This window comes from Myotis yumanensis, unplaced genomic scaffold (assembly GCF_028538775.1).
Source record: "Myotis yumanensis isolate MYYU_CA2020_CCGP unplaced genomic scaffold, mMyoYum1.0.hap1 SCAF_16, whole genome shotgun sequence".
In the NCBI taxonomy this organism is placed as follows: domain Eukaryota; kingdom Metazoa; phylum Chordata; class Mammalia; order Chiroptera; family Vespertilionidae; genus Myotis; species Myotis yumanensis.
Window position 1 is genome coordinate 15,980,933 of NW_027223767.1, and position 20,394 is coordinate 16,001,326.

General features: G+C 45.5%; 1 protein-coding gene across 2 annotated transcripts; it reads right to left on the minus strand.

Moving 5' to 3' along the window:
- Positions 1-578: 578 nt before the first annotated feature.
- On the minus strand, positions 579-19,820 carry TEKT1 (tektin 1). 2 transcript variants are annotated; one of them, XM_070393584.1, is made up of 8 exons: positions 19,742-19,820; positions 18,383-18,590; positions 13,581-13,746; positions 10,748-10,876; positions 10,066-10,209; positions 8,397-8,619; positions 1,315-1,511; positions 579-818 (listed from the first exon to the last, which is right to left on the minus strand). In XM_070393584.1, the coding sequence occupies exons 2-8, from the start codon at positions 18,570-18,572 to the stop codon at positions 611-613; spliced, it is 1,257 nt and encodes a 418-aa protein (XP_070249685.1). In that variant the 5' UTR covers positions 18,573-18,590; positions 19,742-19,820; the 3' UTR covers positions 579-610. The 2 variants fall into 2 exon arrangements, with proteins under 2 accessions (XP_070249685.1, XP_070249686.1); XM_070393585.1 differs by having other exon boundaries at positions 18,383-18,587; positions 19,742-19,802.
- Between the last annotated feature and the right edge of the window lie 574 nt (positions 19,821-20,394).

Here is a 20,394-nt window from a genome sequence, read left to right on the forward strand (position 1 = left end):
AGATACTTTGTTTTGTATGGCAGGGAGCTCAGAATGCCCTCTCAGAGTTCCTATTAAGTTCTTGTAGGTTTTGTACCTTTGGTTGCCTGGACCTGTCGCCAGTAGGATGTAAGGACTCCTGTCATTACTGTTACCCAGATACAATCCTGGTCCCTTGGGAAGGTGGCTCTGACCTTAGCGAGCCCAACTCTGGGTACCCCCAGATCAGGCCAGAGGGGTGGTAGCAGGGGGAAGACGATGCGATGTGAGCTCTCTGGGTAAGCGCAGATGCAGTCAACAGAGCCCATGGACCAGGGAAGGACCAAGACAGATTACTGGGGGAGGCAAGCCTTCCTGAGACTTTCCCAGTGTGCTGGGCCCCTCTCCCCGGGCCCCCGCCCGCTGATACCAGAAGGGCCTGTGCTGATACATGGAATTTAACTGTTAAACAATCACCACCCCAGCAGCACCAGCGGCATAGACCCTGGCACCCCCATCTCAGCTCCGAGCAGGTCGGAATCCTGGCCGAGAGGCTGTGCGGGGCCGACGGGAAGTGCTGCCTACCTGAAATGACGGTGCGGCACCGTGGTGCTGTGATAAGGTTTAATGAGCATCTGAGCGGTCCCTACTTTTAGCAGACAGCGTCCGGGCGGAGGCCCCCGGCCCACCCCCCGTGGTCATCCCCATCCCGCAGCGGGATGGACTTTCTCATGGGCACACACAGCACCTCGTCGATGTAGATGGTGTTCTCTTTGATCTGGATCTGCTCCTGCAGGGCCAGCTGTCTGCGGTTCAGCCCTTTCAGCTCCATCTGAGCTTGGGCTAATGTTTCCTTTAATCTGGGAGAAGAGGAAGAACAGAAGGGAATCATCACCCCACACTGCTTTTCCAGGGGGTGTGGGGGCATGTATTTGTGTGCTCATCGCAGAAGCAGAATTGGCATGTCCTTCTCCGTGTCTCCTCCTGAAGACGGAGATTTCAGATTGGTGGCCACAGGCCAGATGCACAAGATAGACAGCTCCATGAGCTGCCAGCATTTAAAACTGTGCGTTTTACCTAAACATCTGGATTTGGACTTTCGAAAAATGCAAACGCTGGTATCCATTTCCTGCATGGCAGCAATTGGCTGCAGTTAACAAAGAACCTCTTGGCTGTCCTCCAGAAAGGAACCCCTCACATATTATAGATGCAAAAGGGCTCATGCCCGGCAGGCTTCCCCCACGATGGCATTGCCTAGCCCTGTTCACAGTCCGGGTTCACATGGAACCCCAGAGGCCCTCCCCCTCCCAGCCGCTGGAACCCCAGAGGCCCTCCCCCTCCCAGCCGCCAGCCTACCTTGCAATGTTGTGGGTGATCTCATGAACCTCCCTGATCAGCCTGTACTGGGCCATATCGCGACACAGCTCCACATTGGGCCGGCATGTCCTGGTCCCCAGGCGTGTATGAGCCACCTTGGCAGGCCCTTCTTGGTCCAGGATGGCTTTTTCAAGAAACTCAATGTTTTTCTCCTGGGAAGCAATCTCTTCCATGACCTTACAGAAAGGATTGGAGTGGGTGAGACCAGGTTGTGCTCCTCAAAACTCTATAGCACACACTCTTAGGAGGTCTGTTGGGATCATGTAAGCTAGGAAGAGGGGACCTCGGATTTCTACCCAAGCAGGGCCCCAGAATGAGTCTGATCTCTCTTCCCTACAGCAGGGATTGCTGGTGAGCAAGGCAACTCACCCAACCTTAGAACCTCGCAGGTGGAGTGGGCATGACTGGCATTGTTCCCCCATCTCCTTCCCAAATAATGGGAATTCCCTGGAGAATGCCCTCAGTAAAGGCTGGAGGCTGCCTGTTCACCTGGGTAGTAAGTACCGTGTGTGCTGAGTAGATGGCCGCCTATTTCCATCAACCCAGCCACTAGCACCCATTCTGCTCCCTAGCAGCCTGAAGTGTGAGCAGTTCAATACTGAGTTTTGTTGATTTCTTTGAAGGTGGTTTTGTGCACAGAAAAGATGACTTAGATGTTACTTGGGTTTTTAGATTAATATTTAACTAGCTTAAATTTTTGTTTCTTTCTTAAACTTAAAAAAAATCTTTACATCATAGAATTTTCTAAACATACACAAAAGTAGCTGATATAATGAACCTCAGGTACTCATCAATTTAATCAATGATCGATACATGGCCAATCTTGTTTCATCTATAACCCCCTCTCTCCACCCCTGCCCAACAGCTTGTTTCAAAGCAAATCTCAGATATTATATCATTCCAGTCTTAAATACCTGAGTAAGGATGCTTTTATTGTCTTTTAACATAATGATGGTACCTTTTTCTCTCTCACAAACACACTCAGATTTCCCTGATTGTCCGTAGGTTTATTCAAATTAGAATGCAAATGAGGTCCACACATTGCATTTTGTTTTCTTGAGCCTTTTCTTAACATTTCTTAAGGTTTTCTTAAGTTCAGCTCAGAGAGTATACTATTTTTAAATTTAGCAAATGTTAACAATCACTTTAAATTGACTTTGACTAATAGTTGCTCCAACTTCAAGCCTCGTTAAAATCCTTCAAACACACTTATTTAAAGCAGCATTTGTAAATTTGATATATAACATATAGTTTTTATAAACTTCATATAAAACTTTTAAAAACTACCTGAGTCGTCTTAGCAGACAAGGCTTTCTGCAGTTCTTAAAAGACCTCGTTAATCTAGTAACCTAGTAAAAATGATTACTCTTAAATTCTCAAATACTTTAACACTGTCTTCAAACTTAAAATTTCAACTAAAATCATAAGGCTAAATTACTTCATTACAAATTTTGTTATGATATTTTTAAAACAGGCCAAATTTTCTTAAGTTTTACAAATACTTAAAATATACTAAGTGCACAGATTCCTTCAAACAAAACTACTAATACTATGGGTTAGATCAGGAGTCAGCAGCCTAGGGGCCAAATGCAGTCTGGTTTGGTACAGACTGTTTTTGTACAGACTGAAATACGAATGTTTTTTTAATTAATGGACTTTAGTTTTTTGTTTGTTTTAATCTTCACCTAAGGATATGTTTTTGTTTAGGGAGAGAGGAAGAGAGAAAGAGAGAAATATCAATCGGTTGCCTCCCTTACGGGGATCGAATCCACAACCTCTGTATGTGCTCTGACTGGAAATAGAATCGGCTACCTTTTGGTGTGCCGGACGAGGCTCCACACAACGAGCCACCTGGCCAGGGCTATGGACTTTAGTTTTTAAAACTATATTTTATTGATTTTTTACAGAGAGGAAGGGAGAGGGATAGAGAGTCAGAAACATCAATGAGAGAGAAACATCAATCAGCTGCCTCCTGCACACCCCTACTGGGGATGTGCCCGCAACCAAGGTACATGCCCTTGACCTGAATCAAACCCGGGACCCTTGAGTCCGCAGGCTGACGCTCTATCCACTGAGCCAAACCGGCTAGGGCTGGACTTTCATTTTTAGAGCAGTTTTAGACTTTCAGCAAAATGGAACAGGAAGTATAGAGTTCCCATATACCCTCTCTCCCCCAACACAGATTCCCCTGTTATGAGCATCTTCCATTAATGTGGTACATTAGTTACAACTAAGGAACCAATATTGTATACATTATTATTAACTAAAGTTCATAGTTTACATTACGGTTTCATCTTTGTGTTGCACATTCTATGGATTTTAACAAATGTATGCCATGTATCCCCCGTTACCGTATCATACAGAGTAGGTTTCATTGCCCTAACAAATCCCTGTGCTCCTCCTTTTCATCCTTCCTCCCCACCCCACCTCCATCTGAAGCCCTGACAACCAGATGCTTTTTACTGTTTCCGGGTGTCATGCAGTTGGAATCATACAGTATGATTCATGCAGTATGAATTTCAGATTGGCTTCTTTCATTTAGCGATACCCATGTAAGTTTTCTCCATGTCCTTTTGTGGCTTGATAGCTCATTTATTTTTATCACTGAATAATATTCCATTGTATGGATGTAGCACAGTTTGTTTACCCATTCATCTACCAAAGGACATCTGGCTGCTCCCAAGCTTTGGCAATTATGAATAAAGCTGCTCAACACTCATATGCAGATTTTTGTGCAGACCTAAGTTTTCAAGCCGTTTGGGTAAATACCAAGGAGTGAGCTTGCTGAATCATATGCGTCTGTTTGGTTTTGCAAGAAACTGCCAAACTGTCTTCCCAAGTGGCTGCACCATTTGGCACTCCCGCCAACAGTGAGCGTGCCTACTGCTCCACACCCTCGCCGGCGCTTGGCATTGTCAGTGTTTTGGATGTTCTGTGGGTGTGTATGGCATCCCGTTGCTTCAATTTGCAATCCCTGAGGACGTAGGCTGTTGAGCCTCTTTTCATATCTTCATTACCATCTGCCTATCTTCTCTGGGGAGATGCCTGTTTCCGTCTTTTGTCTGTTTTTCTATTGGGCTGTTTGTTTTCTTATTGTTGAGTTTCAAGAGTTCTTCCTCTATTTTTGGATAACAGTGCTTTATCTGTGGCTTATCTTTTTTAGTCTCCTTTTTTTTAAAAAAAAAGGGGGGGTGGGGGGTACATTTTTTTTTATTGTCTAAAGTTTTACATATGTCTCCTTTTTCCCCAATTGACTCCCCCACCCCCAGCCATTCCCACCCCGGGCAAGCCCCCACCGCCCCAGTGTCTGTGTCCATTGGTTATGCTAATACGCAGGCATACGAGTCCTTTGGTTGCTCTCTGGGGGGAGGGGGGGTACATTTTTAAATAGCTGAAAGAATCAAAAGAAAAATAATATTTCATGTCATCTTAAAATGACATAAAATTCAAATATCGGTGTCCACAATGAAGTTTTCCTGGAGCACAGCCATGCTCATTCATCTGTATGGCTGCTTCAACGTCCGGGTTAAGAAGTTGCGACAGAATGTATGTTACACTCTCAGTGCTTTGCACTGTTGTCCAGATGACACGGTTATAACAACAGCTTCCCGAGTGCTACATGTATCACCAGGCAGTTTTCAGCACCAGCACATACCCATCATGTCAAAACAAGGAAACCAGGCTTCCTGCGGTGCACTTTAAGGCCTAGTGAAGTGTCGATTTTGTTCCTTCGACAGCAAAGCACTGTGTTTATCATGCAGTGACGCTCCAGCTGTGCTGAAAGAATACGGCATGCATCATTACCAGGCCACGCACCATCATGACAGCCTCAACTCACAGGAAAGCAATGATCAGAAAAATTAGACATTTAAAACAGAATATCTCATCACCGCAGAATCTCTTCGCAAAAATGAAAAGGAGGCTGCAATCAAAGTCAGGTTCCAAGTGTCTCGTTTGCAACCAAGCACGGAAAGCCATTTACTGATAAAAGATTAAGTAAAACATGTTGGTTGCAGCTGAGGAAGGGTGACCAGAGAACATACAGTTGTGTATTAGTCTTTCTGCAAAAACAGCTGCTTGACGAGTTCAGGACCCTGGGAACAGCATCAACAGCCAATGGAACAACAAGCCGCACGAGGTGGGGTGGTCTCCTTGCTCTTCGCCAGCTGGCAGGGGTCCTGATGCTGCTCGCCAGGAATCGGTGCTGAGTTTGAAGGGCCTGAAGGACCAGCGTCCACGAATGGTCGCACGAAGTAACTAGAGGCAGGGACATTTCCAGAAAGTTGAGAAAACACTAATTCAACACAACCCGAGGTGGAATCTGCTAAGAAGTGTTGTAGCTGAGGATGGTACACATGTGTGTGGAGCAGAAGCGGCTAGTTGAACATATTCACAGAAGTGGAGGAAATGTGAGCTCTTTGCAGCTCTAATTATTATTCACCAGAAAAGTACTTCGCAGAAAAGATCCGAATCCATCAAGTGTCACTGAACCCGTATCATCAGCAGGGGACTTCATGAGCTCTACTCATCAGCTCTGTGAATTTTTGCCAGAAACAGAAGCTGAATATCCTGACTTGCCCTGCTCCTCAGCAATCGAATGGCTTATCAGTGGTGAAATTTTCTTGTGATTTATTTTGAGCTCAGGGCCATGATTGAAATTTTTCTAAACAAGAACCACTCCCTTCCCCCACGAAACTACTACTGTAAAACACTGAATAGGGCCCTGGCCGGTGTGCTCAATGGTTAGAGTGTCATCCCACACACCAAAGGGCCTCAGGTTTAATTCCTGGTCACGGGCACATACCTAGGTTTCAGATTCGATCCCCGGTCTGGGCTCATGCGTGAGGCAACCGATCAATGTTTCTCTCTCTCTTGGATGTTTCTCTCTCCTGCTCCTTTCTTCTCTGGAATCAATGGGGGGGAAAAAATATGTCCTTGGGTGAGGATTAAAAAATAATAATAATAAATAAATAAAACACTGAATAGCTTTGCAAATTAATCTTTGCTGCAGACTTAGTAATAATATATATTTTTGGTTGTTGTTGTTAATCCTCACCCAAGGATATTTTTCCATTAATCTTTAGACACAGTGGAAGGGAGGGGGAGAGACAGAGAGAGAGAAACACCAATGTGAGAGGGTGAGAAAGACACCGATGTGAGAAAGACACATCACTTGGTTGCTTCCCACATTGAGCCTACAACTGAGGTACATGCCCTTGACCAGGATTGAACCCAGGACCCTTCAATCCGTGGGCTGACACTCTATCCACTAAGCCAAACCAGCTAGGATGTAATAATATATCTTAATGAATCCCACCTGCAATCAGAAAGCAAGAGAACACTCACATGCAAAGCTTACACTGCGGTAAAGTCATTTCAACAGCTAACATGGTTTGAATCACAAGTCTTGCCAAGCTGTGCTGTCAAAAGTCTAAACAAGAAGCAAGACCTCCATTCCCACACAGATGTGCAGCAGACATATTTTCCAAGTGCCAGCAGTGGTTGTTTTTTTTGGGGGGGGGGGACCTCAAAACAAGTGCAAAGGAAATTTCCATATTTCAAAATCCACTTAATTGTGCAATGGAGGAGCTTCTGCCTACCCTTCAACAGCAAGTGATTAATCCGAAATGTAATGACATGCTAACAGGCCGGTATCAGGAGAAGAAGCTCAACAGAATTCTACAAATGCCTTCCAAGCGATGAGTGTATCCAATTAAAATCATGTGCTCACAGATCGTTATCAGTACTTGGCAGCACTATTTAGATGAAAAGACATTTCCCAAGATGAAATATATAAAATCTCATTACAGAACAGCATTCACAGATGAACATTTGCAACAGATTTTGATAGGAAATACGACCACAGTATAACCTTCGATTGCACTCTGGCTTGTCCTGCTCATCGCATAAATCCATCCTGACAACCAGACGCTGGGTTCCGGGAGGGCGAGGTACGAATGCGGCAGGAAGACAAGGCTTTGGAGCTGAGCAGGCCGGGGCTCTAGTTCCAGGCTGCCCGCTATGCACCTTGCCACCTGGGGTCCCTTCCGCTCTCTGCATTTCACCGTCAGTAAACTGCCAGAGTGGGGCCAGGTTACAGGTGAGGCTGGAGGCTCAGAGAGCTTGAGGGCTTGAGGGCTCGGCAGGCGTCACTCGGCTGGCCTGTCACTGGACCGGATGTGGGCCCACATATCCAAACCTAGCACATGTTCCACTAGCCTCAGCTTCTCAGTGGCCCTGAGTTTATCCCGTGGGATGGTCACATATGCTCAGGACGCAGGGGTCCGTGTGGTTAGGGAGGGATACTGGAGCGGGCTCAGGGGGGCTCTGCTGGTTAAGTATTTGGGAACTTTGCCAGACCATCGTTAACTGGGTAGCTTCAAATCAACTGTGATGAAAGTGTTTACACCATGGAGACCTACAGATTCAGCAAACTGGGGACTTTATTAAATTTATTTAATTCCATCATCTTTTATTCCAACATCGTATTTATTTTTTAATTTAAATTCTTTATTCTTTAAAGTATTACATATGTCTCCTTTATCCCTCATTGACCTCTCCCTGGCCATTCCTCCCACCCGGCCCCCCGCCCCAGCACATGCCCTCACCACCCCTACTGTCTGTGTCCATGGGTAACAAACTGAGGACCTTATTTTTCTGGGAGCCAGTTACCAGCACACCACTGGAAAACTGAGATGGACAGCCAGCCACAATCCCGAAGTTGCAGCTGGGTTTGGAGAAATTGGGTGTGTTCAACTCATAGAACTTCAGGGTCATCAATGATGTCTGAGACCATATAGTCCATCCCCAGATTTCACATAAGGAGAAACTGAGGCCCAGAGGGAGGAGATAGGCTGTTCTTTGCAGTAATGAGTGGCAACGGAGCCCAGAGTGGGTCCAAGTCCCACTCCAGTCCCCAAACCCCAAACCCTGCTGCTAAAATGGAGAGATGTGAACGACCCTGACTCCTTAGTTAACCCAAGATCACAAGCGCAGAAGGCAGCAGCCTGGCCCAGAGGCCAGTCCAGGTTTCCACGGGGAAACATTCGCAGGGAGCTCACCTTGGCCAAATGAACAGCCAGCTTGTCCCTGGCATCCTTGGTGTCCTTCAGCCCGTTCTTCAGTGCCGTGTCCACCACGTCGCATTGCTTGCGCAGGTCGCTGGCCGTCTGGGACAGGACTCGGTCCACCAGGGACTTCAGCATCAGGGAGTTGTTCCGCTGCTTGTCAGCCTTCTCCACGTTGGCGTTGGAGAAGTCCAGCCAGTCTTCCAGGCTCACAGAGCTGAAACAGACCCGGGCATCCGTTCACGGAGGATCTGGGCTGGGAAGGGGGACGGGGAGGGGAGGGGACGAGCTCCTGGAAACCCCCTGGAAGCTAACCCGACCTTGACCACCAGAAGCACCTAGAACAAGCATGTCAAACTCAAAGGCGCACACGGGCCAAATAAACAAGGTTTAAGTGTATGTGGGCCACAAAAAAACAAAAGCTCCCATTTTCATAGAAACGTAGGTTTATTTCAATAGAGACATGCTGAATGCAAAGGGCTGCAATAAATGAGTCATCGTTAACATAAAATAATAGAACATTTTAATAAAAATTAATACTTTTTTCTTGAACATAAATTTACCAGACAACTGTATAACTGCACAAATAAACCTATTTTTCTTGTTCTCCAAAAGCAAAATATTTCCTGTTGCACCCACCAAACAAGTCAGTCCAAGACTAATGACGTGGCAATCAGCTGCTAAAATATTTGCTGCTAGTATTAGTGGAGCAAAATGGTGCGCCTGTGTGTGAGGCGCGTAAGGAAATGAATGCAACACAATGATAGTAATCAGTCATTAGTGAATGTTATAGTTCATTATTAATAATTATGTATAACAGGATATTGTAAAAATTAAGTTACGAAACTTTCATTACAAAGTTTTTTACATTATGTTACATTGGCTGGGCCACAAAAATATTCGTTGTGGGCTGCATGCGGCCCACAGTCCGCGAGTTTGACATGCTTGACCTAGAATGTTTCTTCATCCCCAGGCAGAGCGAACAGTGGTCTGTCAGTGGCAAGAGATGTCACTTTGGGGAAACCTACCTACTCTATGCCAAGCAATGCGCTGGCCTTTTACAGACATTCACTCATTTAATCCTCATGAGGGCCTAGTGAGCTAACTTTCATAACCCCATTTTACAGAGGAGGAAAACTGAGGCTCGGAAAGAGACAGTAACTTGGTCAAGATCACACAGGTAGAGACAATTTGAGCACTGAAATAAACGATGATAGTAACAGATTATAACACACTGAATAAAATAGGATACCATGAGTCCATACTGATATCAATAAATTGCTAGCTTGATAAGGAACTGCTTTATATAATAACACTGATGAGTCTCAAAATAATGTTGATTGGGAGAAAAGTGACAAAAATAGATAGTATAAGATGCTACTTAATAATTGTAAAAGCAGACAAACCTATTGGAAGTCAGGATGTGGTCATCTTGGGGAAGAGAGGGGGGTATTGGCCAAGAAGGGACAGGATGGGGGTTTCCGGGTGGCGGTAATGTTTCATTTCTTGACCTGGTTGGTGGTTTCATGGGGGTTGTTCACTGTGATTAGCCTGCTGCTGGGGTGATGCGCTCGGCCCTGCCCACCTGCCTGCACAGCACGGGGCCACGAGGTAGCAGGGAGGAGCACAGCGTGGCCAGGCCAGCAGGCGGGGACCCACTCACTTTGGTTCAACCCTCACGACATTCTCAGAATATCTGATGTTTGGCGAGTTGTTGTTGAGTGAGAAGCAGATATCATCAATGGTCAGGGCCACAAACTTGTCTTTCAAATCCTTTTCGAGATAGTACTTTGCAGAGCGGTTCAGCCTGAAGGGAGAAGGGAAAGGTTTCTCCCTCTGGAAGGCCCAGATGGCACCTACAGTTTCTCGGGAGGCCCTGGAAAATGAAGCTACAGCTCAGTCTAGTACGGATGGCGTCACTTCCTCCCCTTTCCATCACGTAACCCCCCGCCCTCCCCACACATACCCCATGAGATGCCTGGTGACAAATTAACGTAACCAAGCCTGGACTTCAACATCCTCCAGCTGTGGCCTTTTCTGATGTCACCACTGTGGCATACTCTATGTGAGAGGTCCGTGCTAGGAAAAAACAGCTCGAGTGTCCTCCAGTTTATAGGCAGGGCTGACATCCGGCCCCAACCCCACCCACCACCAGAGGGAGACTGGCAGATATGAGAGGTTGTCCAGGCCTCGTTCTGAGTGTTCCCAAGCCTCCTCAGGGCATGGAAAGTGCACATAGGAGTACAGAACCCCATTCTTTCTGTGCCATGGAGCCCAGCCTTGGTGGGTGCTGCCTCTTCTAGGTACGCCCAGTGGAGATGTGGGAGTGGCCCGAACAACCGTACCTGATCTGCTCGGTGGTCTCCTCCAGGGTGCGGGTCAGCAGGGCTATCACCCCCTGGATCATCTCGTACTCCTTCAGTAGCTCCTCCTCGACTTCATCATGCACCAGGTCGATGCCCACTCGCTGCTCCCTGCCCAGAGAAAGGGCCAGGTCACCCAACGTGCGGAGGGAGGCAACATGATAGTGCTAACATCTGGACATTTAAAACCATCTGGACAACTGGTGTGAGGAGCACCCACTCTGGATGGATGGCCTGGTCGGGGATGTACACTAGTTGGGTCTTTGCGCCTTGAAACAAATCCAAAACGCAATGAGGAAAAATTGACGGATGGCTGGTCCCTGGTCCGAAAATGCCAGATGGACATTTCCCCTCGACTTGGACATCAGTTCCGAAGCCTTGCCCATCTTTCTGTTTAGTGGAAATATTTCTTTTGGCTTAGAATTTCAAAGACATAGGTTTCCTTCCTCGATCCTAGTCCCATCTTTTGACCAGGATTGGAATCCAGAAAGGTGCTTTAAATAGTAATAGCAACATCCGTATTACCCCCACCACTGAGCACTCCTGTGTGACAGGCATTGTGCTGAGCTCTTCGTGAGAATGTTCTCAATGAGCCCTTCGAGCACCGGCGACGAAACTGAGTTTCAGGGAGGGTAAGCCCAGGTCACAGAACTGGGCATGACGCACACTTTTTTTTATGTCAGAGATTTTGTTTCTTTTTTTTTTAAATATATTTTTATTGATTTCAGAGAGGAAGGGAGAGGGAGAGAGAAATAGAAACATTACTGATGAGAGAATCATTGATCAGCTGTCTCTTGCACACCTCCCACTGGGAATCAAGCCCGCAACCCAGGCATGTGCCCTGACAGGGAATTGAACCGTGACCTCCTGGTTCATAGATCAACACCTCAACCACTGAGCCATACCGGCCGGGCATGACGCATGCTTTTAATCACTGTACTGTAACTCCCAAAACTGACCAGTCACTGCCTAATACCTGGTATTTTGTTCTTTTCTACCTTGCATGATAGTGCATGGGAGGCACATAGTAGCACCTACTCAATCAACTTAGCAACATCTACATTCTATTCACCCTCAGGTGTAGACTTGAGCTGACAGGATGTTGGCTTCTTTCATGGGGACTTGACCTTTGCTTCACAAACTCTCTAAGTCTGGCTGGGGAGACTGCTGCCTGGTGGGTGCAGAGGGTCCTGGCTACGCTCATTGAGGGAGGGCTTTCCAGGAAGAGGGAACAGAATGGACAGAGCCATGGTGTGTCAGGAAACTGGGAGCCGCTCAGCACACCCAAGCACATCCCGCTGTTGGGGATGAGGTGCGGGCCTGGAGGTCACTGTGGGCCCAATCATGATGAACTCTGTTTGCTCAGCTAAGAAGTTTCAACTTGATCTTGAAGGTACTAGGGTATGGGGTTGCAATTATTTTAAAAATGTTAAAGCATGAGGGTGACCTGTAAAAATCTGCATTCAGAAAAGTTCGCTCAAAAGCCAGGGTGGCCCGGCCAGCATGGCTCAGTGGTTGAGCATCAACCTATGAACCAGGAGATCACGGTTCGATTCCCTGTGAGGGCAAATGCCTGGGTTGCAGGCTCAATGCCCAGCATGGGGTGAGCAGGAGGCAGCCAATCAGCCAATCCATGATTCTCTCTCATCATTGATGTTTCTATCTCTCACTCCCTTCTCCCTTCCTCTCTGCAGTCAATAAAAATATATTAAAAAAGAAAAGCCTAGGTGGAGGATGCGCTGGATTGGAGGGGACTGAGCTGGTGGCAAGGAGACCTGTGGTGGCATGCCATCTAGCACTGTGACAGGGACAGGTCTGAAATGACCATTAGCCCAGAGCAGATATAATCATCTACTCACAGGACTTAGAGGAAAGAAATTAGAATAGAAATCTATGCTTGCACAGTGCTCTCTGGACACAGTACTTCTGTGTGATTCTGCATATAGGAGTAGACTTCTTGTCCTCTGGTAACTGCAGTACCTGCTCTGCATACCCGAAATAAAGACACCATTTCCTAGTTACTCGTGGTGTGACCATGTGACTAAGTCCTGGTCAACAAGATGCAAGTAGAAATGGTGAATGCCAAACCCTAATTATTCCACCTGCTGGAATGTAGGCACAATGGCTGGAGCTCCAGCTGCCATCTTGAATCACCAGGTAACCTTGGGAGTGAAAGCCATGTGCAGTGGAGAAACAAAATAGAGAAAGCCTGGCCGAGCCGGTGTGGCTCAGCGGTTGAGCATCGACCCATGCACCAAGAGGACGCCGGCTTGATTCCGGTCAGGACACATGGCCGGGTTGCAGGCCAGATCCCCAGGGGGGTGTGCAGGAGGCAGCCAATTGATGTTCTCTCTCATCCTCTCTCATCAAATGTTTCTCTCTCTCTCCCTCTCTCTCTCTTTCTTTCCTCTCTCTCTAAAATCAATAAAAAACATTTTAAAAGAGAGAGAGAGCCCAGAGCCCTGACACTGTGGCACACCATGCCAACCCTGACCTAGTTCCAGATTCTTAAATGGGAGAGAAGAAGCAGCTCTCTTATTTCGGTTCAGTGTTATTTTGCGGTTTTCTGATTACCCACAGCCAAACCCAGTCCTAACTTATATTTAAGTTAGTCAAGGGCAGAGTTTAGACAAGAACCCAGGCTAGTGCTGCGTCCACTGCCCGGCACCACGGGCATGCCGAGATAATTTCAGGCTCTAAAAGAACACATGCTCATTTGCCTCGTTCTAACCCACCACCCAGCACGGTCAGCTCTCGCTACCCAGCATTTCATTTCTCGTAACAGATGATTCGCCGGAGGGACCTTCCCTCCTACCTGTACTCCAGGCACCTCTGCGTGATGTGCAAGGGCTCTTTCAGGCTCTCCAGGGCTTTCCGCAATCTGGTCTGATAGGCAAGTAGATCTTCGGTCGCATACACAAGCTGCTCAAGTTTGTCATCTAACTCCTTCTTCCAGAATTTGACTTCCTCAAGTCTCTGTTCTGAAGCCCACAGAGAAGTTACAGGGGGGTTAATCTACTCCCAATGCAGCCAACTTTTGGATTAGAAACTTTAAAACTATCGAAAAAGTCTTAACGAGATGTTCTTTTCTTCTTAGAACTTCTTAGGGAGGGGGTGGGAAGGAAAATACTTCTTACATTCACCATCAGATTAATCCAAAGATCATTCTACACTCATTGACTCTAATTCCTCAATGTCCACTGTCTTTAAATAACTTTCAATTTTATCAAACATATAAATGTATTTTCCTTGAAAAGTCAAGTAGTTTTACAAGTATTACAAATCTCTGACTGATCCCTATCCACTCCCACTTTCCAGAAGCAACCACTAAACACTTGCAGTATTTCTTCTGCCACTTGCTTACACTGCTGTGTATTCATTATCAGTTTGAATATCATCTACCGATTTGCTATGATGAAGGTAAGAATGTATTTGCTCTTACACAACTTTCACAACATACTTCTGCTCCTTCCATCTTCCCAATATAGTTGTATCACCATCTTGTTAAGTAATAAAGTAATGCTTGTTGGTATTATTGTGAATATCTAAATGTTATATACACCTGAACCACATAGTATACTATGATAAATTTCTTTCCTTCTACAACTTTTTGCTTTTTGGAGAGGTTAATATATTTTTGCTTTATTTTCTACATATTTAATACTAATTTTTCTTCAAACTTTCTAACAAAACTACAGCAGTGCCCCTTCTCTGCAGTTTTGCTTCTGTGGTTTTACTTACCTGTGGTCAACTGAGGCCTGAAAATAAATGAAAAATTCCAGAAAAAAATCATTCATGAGGTTTAAATTGCGCACCATTCTGAAATCTCACACCTTCTCGCTCTGTCTCCCCCGGAATGAGAATCACCCCTCTGTCCAGTGTATCCACACTGTGTACACTGCACTACTGTTAGCCCCTTAGCAGCCATCCTGGTTATCAGATTGACTGTTGCGGTACCACACTCTTGTGTTCAAGTTTCCCTTGTTTTACTCAATAATGGCCCCAACACACAAGAGTAGTGATTCTGGCTATTAGGATATGCCAAAGAGACACCGTAAAGTGCTTCCTTCAATGAAAAGATATGTATTGCATGTATGTATGTATGTATGTATGTATGGGGGGAAACCATCCTATATAATATAAGTGTAGCATGCAAATTTTCCCCTCCACCAGGAGTTCGACCAGGGGGCAGGGCCAGCTCGGGGAAGGGAGGGAGTACCCAGCCAGCAGCTACAGACCCTACCAGTGTACAAATTTCGTGCATTGGGCCTCTAGGAGGCTATATAAGGTTGGGTACTATCCACAGTTTTAGGTATCGAATAGGGGGTCTAGGAACATATCCCCCATGGGTAAGGAGGGACTACTATATAAATATCTTCTCAGTATATTCAAACCCATCAAGTAACCTATTGATTTTGTTTCTTTGCTGGAGACCTTTCTCCAGGAATGCTTTCTCCTCTGGCTCCAACCAGATGTTGTGGCTGTCACCCTATGACTTTGCTTCGCCATCATTCCAGGAATTCCCTTCACTATCTCGTGTGTTGGAGTCCTCTCTCTTGGATTTAATTTATTCTTTTTCTCTTTCTTTTTTTAAATCCTCACCCAAGGAGTAAGGATATTTTTTCCATTGATTTTTTTTTTTAGAGAGAGTGGAAGGGAGGGGGGAGGGGAGAGAGAGAGACATCATTGTGAGAGAAACACATCATTTGGTTGCCTCCTGCGCACACCCCAACTGGGGGGCAGGATTTGAACCTGCACCCCAGGTACATGCCCTTAACCGGAATTGAACCCAAAACCCCTCAGGTGTGCACCTAGCCATGCCGACCAGGGCCTTTCTTTTTCTTGGTTTCCTTCTTCAATGTGTTGAAACACATCTTCCAATAACTTCCTAAGAAATGGATGCATGTGAGGTAAAATTTTTGAAACCTTGGAATTCTGAAATGCCTCTGTTCTACCTCCTCCATCATTTGATTATATTTGGCTTTAGGCAGATATATAGGTTGTAAATAATTTTCATTTAGAATTGTGATGGCATTGCTTCATTTCCTAGTTTCCAAAGTTTCTGATGAGAAGCCTGATGCCATTCTGATTCCGGATCCTTTGTATGTGACCTGAAAAGCTTTTAGAAATGTCTTCTCTATTTTCCTAGTGTCCATCTTATTCAATTATTATGCCACATACTAGTCATGCCCTTTTAATCTGAAAACCTAGACCTTTTGGCTCTAGGAAATGTTCTTGTATTCTCTCATGGGCGATTTCTTCTTCTCCATCTTCTCTGTGCTCTTTCTGAAACTCCCATTAGCCTTCTGCTTAGGGGAGGAGAGTCAGAATGGGGAGGGGCTCTCTACAAAGACTTGCAACCAATCTTGTTTCCAGCTCTATTCTGAATCTCCAGCTTCTGAAGTCATTGGATGCTTCCAATTTGAGCATTTCAAGGTTTCTGCAGCATAAATCTATAGCATGAATCAGCTGGCTGGCTTCTCATTGTCCTCTACCTACCCAGGCTTTCTGCAGTCCCTACGTGTGTTACCACTTGACCTTTTGCTTTCTAGCTTCCAAAATCTTCATCCTTTGTCTGGTGTTGCTACCCTTGCCCCCATCTCATCTTTGAGGCATACTTTTCATTAATCCTTTACTACTCCTTTGTCGGAATTTTAAAAGGAAAGGAAGACTAATACAGGTGTTCCATCCACCATGGAAAGTGAAGTCTCCCCACTCACACTTTATAACTGACCTCTACCCTCACCTTGCATCTTCCCCCACCCTATTGGACCTGCCATCTCAAAGGTCACCAATAATCCTCAAGCCATCAGTTCCGATTCATTTGTGCTCAGCTCACAGCCTCTTTGACATTTGTATGACCACTAGTGTTGATGAGCACACGGATAGTTTCTAGTTTGGGACTATTACAAGGAGCACTGCTTTGAACACTGCAGTATGTATCTTTCATAAATATATGTTAGAATCTGTATTAGGTATATACCTAAAAGTGCAATAGCTAGGTCAAAGTGTATGCAATATGTTCAGCTTTAGTAGATACTATCAAAGCTTTCCAAAGCAGTTATACTTCCAGTGTTCACAGTATAAATTTTCCAATTTATGCTTCCTCCAGTAGGGTACTAGAGTTCCAGTTGCTCCACATCCTCTCCAATACTTGGTATTTTTCTTTTTTAAAAATATATTTTTATTGATTTCAGAGAAGAAGGGAGAGGGAGAGAGAGACAGAAACATCAATGATGAGAGAGAACCACTGACCAGCTGCCTCCTGCACCCTCTCCCCACACTGGGGACCAAGCCCACAACCCAGGCATGTGCCCTTGACTGGAATCGAACCCGGGACCCTTCAGTCTTCAGGCTGACACTCTATCCACTGAGCCAAACTGGCTAGGGCGGTATTTTTCTTTTTCTTTCTTTCCCCCTCTCTTATTTAACAACTTCTCCCCCCACTTCCCCTCCTGGTCCTCCTTTTTCATTTTAGCCATTCTGGTGGGTATGTAATGGCATCTCAACTGTGATTTTTAATTTGTATATCCCTGATGAATAATGAAGTTAGAGCACCTCTTCATATGTTCATTGGCTGTTTAGATTTCCTCACTTGTAAAGTGTCTGTTAAGGTTTTCCCCATTTTTCTATCGAGTCGTTTGCCTTTTTCTTCTTTATCTTTAAAAGTCCTTTATATGTTCTAACTACAAATTCTAACATCTAACATTATTGATCTGAAGCAGCTTTGGTTTATTGGAGGTTGAAAAACTAACTACCCTTAAACCATGTTTCCTTCATAGGTGTTTTTGTTCATCCTGCCCAATGTTATAAATGCATTAAATTCATCACCAACATTTTTAAAGTGGGTAAATTTTCAGCTTTCTAGATTTTCTTTTTTAAAAAATCAGACAAAAATTTGACAATACCAAGCTCATAATCTTTCTTAGAAAAAGACTGTTTGAAATTTAGTAGCTGATTCCTTAGATGGAGCACACGTTCTCCAGGTAACCACCATCCCCTCCACTTCCTATTCTCAGAGGGTCGTATTCAACTCTTTTTCTACGGGCACAATCCTTATAGACACTTGAGTTTGTGACCTCGGGTTTATTATTTTTTAGCATTTGGGAAATTTTATGTTTATTCTTGTTTTAGTTTAGGGCAGTGCCCTTTATAGTGTTTAAGAATGGAATTCCCAAGAGAAAATTACTCTTCGTTTAAGAATCGGTTCAAATGTTTCTCTAGGAAATCTTTCTCAATTCTCTTACTTCTATACCCCTTACCCCAGGACCTATCTGGTTATATTCAGGTTATAATATTTGTATCTTTCTCCTCCTTAAGCCAGGAGCCATCAAAAGTAGAGACTCTGATTACCATGTGATATTCCCAGAACTTAGTCCAGAGATGCTCTAAGATGCTCAACTACTGTGTATGGAATAAATAAATCATAGATGACAGATGGCTGAAACTCAGACTGGATTATCATGCTGTCTTGGGGCAGTGAACTTAGACATAGAACCTAGAGAATACACATGTTTCTCCCTAAGACCCTGAACATGAAATGCAAATGACAGTCTAGCTAAACCTGAAGAGTTTCATCAAAACACGTTCACAAGTACACCAAATGCACTGTCTTACCTAGCTTCTTGTTCACATCGCTTTGAGATTTTCTCGTGGACTTGTCGATTTCATCCACAAGCCTCTGGCTTTCTGCCACCAGGCGTTCGGACCGGGACCTTTCAGCCTCTGCTTTGTGGTACTGGCTCTTGTTAGCAAGGTGCCACTCGGAGGGCAGGAACTTCGGTGGAGCTTGGAGTAGTTTGGCCATTTGACCACAGGCAGACTTCTTTTAGATTAAGTAAAATCCCGGGAAGAGAAAGCAATTTGTCCTTTTTTAAATGTCCATTTTTTTCATGTGATATACATACCAAAAAGTGCATAAATCATAATCTGTACACAGAATGAACACATCTGTGTAGCCAGCATCCAGGTCAAGAAATAAGCATTACCAGCACCTCATGCCTCTTTCTAGTCACTATTCTCCATCCCCACCCCCACAGGGTACCATTATCCCAACTTTTAACATTATAAGTTAGTTTTGTTGTTTTTGAACTTCATATAAATGGAATCATACAGTATGTACTCTTTTGTATCTGACTTCTTTTACTCAACATTATGTTGGTAAGATGCATCCGTATTGTTCATATAGTTGTAGCTGGTTCATTCTCATTGCAGTGTAGTACACCATTGTATAAATATACCAAAATGTATCTGTCTTTTCTACTGTTTATGGGTATTTGTGTTGTTGTTTGTTTGGGGCCTATCATGAAAATGCTAAAAAGATTCTCCTACCTGTCTTTTGGTGAACACATTCATGTATTTTTATGACTTATTAGACTGGGGAGTGTTCAATTTTACTAGATACTGATACACAGATGAACCCAGACATGTTTTCTTTAAAAATGAACACATACAATTATCTGTAAACTAGCAACTGGGTATTGAGCCTATTTAGCAGATAGGAGAATCTAAAAACTTCCCAGGACAAAGAAAAGGAGAGAACAGTAAGGGGAACACATGAGTCCACAGCAACAGAAAGACTAAAATCCCCACCCACCCCACCTGCCCCACCCGCATCCCTACCCAAAAAAACTGAGCGCCTGCTCTTAGGGGTGTCTGGATCTCCGAAGCCCTTCAAACATGCAAGGATGGAACCTGGTCAGACCTTGACCAGGCTGAGCACCCCAGGAAACTCAGCCTCGACAGACAGCATGGAGTCTCCCCCTTTCTTCCCAGTCCAGTCCCTCTTACAGTCTCTCCCAAATTTGCCTGAGCATGACGCTCAAACTTAACACAAGACTCCTGAATAAATCTGAGAAGCCTCGGGAGAAATCGAAATTAGACCTAAATTAGGGCTGAACCCAGCAGGCATAAGACTTTGAGTAGGGCTGAGGGCTGCAACTAAGGGTTGACGGGGTGGGGCCGGGATGTACTTACCGCAGCGCCAGGAAGAACAACTACACTAGCTCGGAATAGGAGCCTCCTAATCCCAACCGCAGTTCCCGGCTCTCGCAGAAGAGGAAGGTAAACAACGAAGTCTCCATGGCAACGGGTGACGCGCGTGCCCAAGGCAAAGGGGGCGGGGTCCGGCGCGAAGCACCTTCTCCCGAAGGCTCTGCGCAGGCGGGAATTCTATAGTCCCCAGCGCAGGAGACACAGGATTGTGGCCTGGGAGCCGTGGAGCCGGATGCTCGGCCATCTCAACTTCTCACAAAGACGTGGGACACCAAGCAGGGGAGACCCACTCGCTATAGGTCGGCCGCGGGCGGGGTTATCTCCGGCCGCGCTGCTCCCGCTGGGTTTCGGACTCCCCACGTGTACAGCGGGGTTGGGCTGGACGATGCCGTGAGGTGTTCGCAGGCAGGCCCAGGTGCACTAGGCCACAGAGCCGGCGCGGCTGGGAAAAGACGTGAGAGATTTCTAGGCTTCTCACAACCAGGACGGGTAAAGGGGCTGGAGGTGGGAGGAGATGCCGGAACCCAGGGCTCAAGCCTGGCACTTCGGGGTGGCTGTGTCCAACCCAGAGCTGAGGTTGGAGCTCCCAAGCGAACAGCACAGTGCTCGGAATATGCGCCTTCTGGCTGTCGTAC

What these genes read in the sequence shown, in the direction of transcription:
- TEKT1 (XM_070393584.1), bottom strand. Translation starts at nt 18,572, where the DNA reads ATGGCCAAACTACTCCAAGCTCCACCGAAGTTCCTGCCCTCCGAGTGG. An exon ending in CAGAGGTGCCTGGAGTACAG is followed by an intron (nt 10,877 to 13,580) that starts GTAGGAGGGAAG and finishes TTCTCTGGGCAG; the next exon opens with GGAGCAGCGAGTGGGCATCG. An exon ending in ATCACCCACAACATTGCAAG is followed by an intron (nt 819 to 1,314) that starts GTAGGCTGGCGG and finishes CTCTTCTCCCAG; the next exon opens with ATTAAAGGAAACATTAGCCC.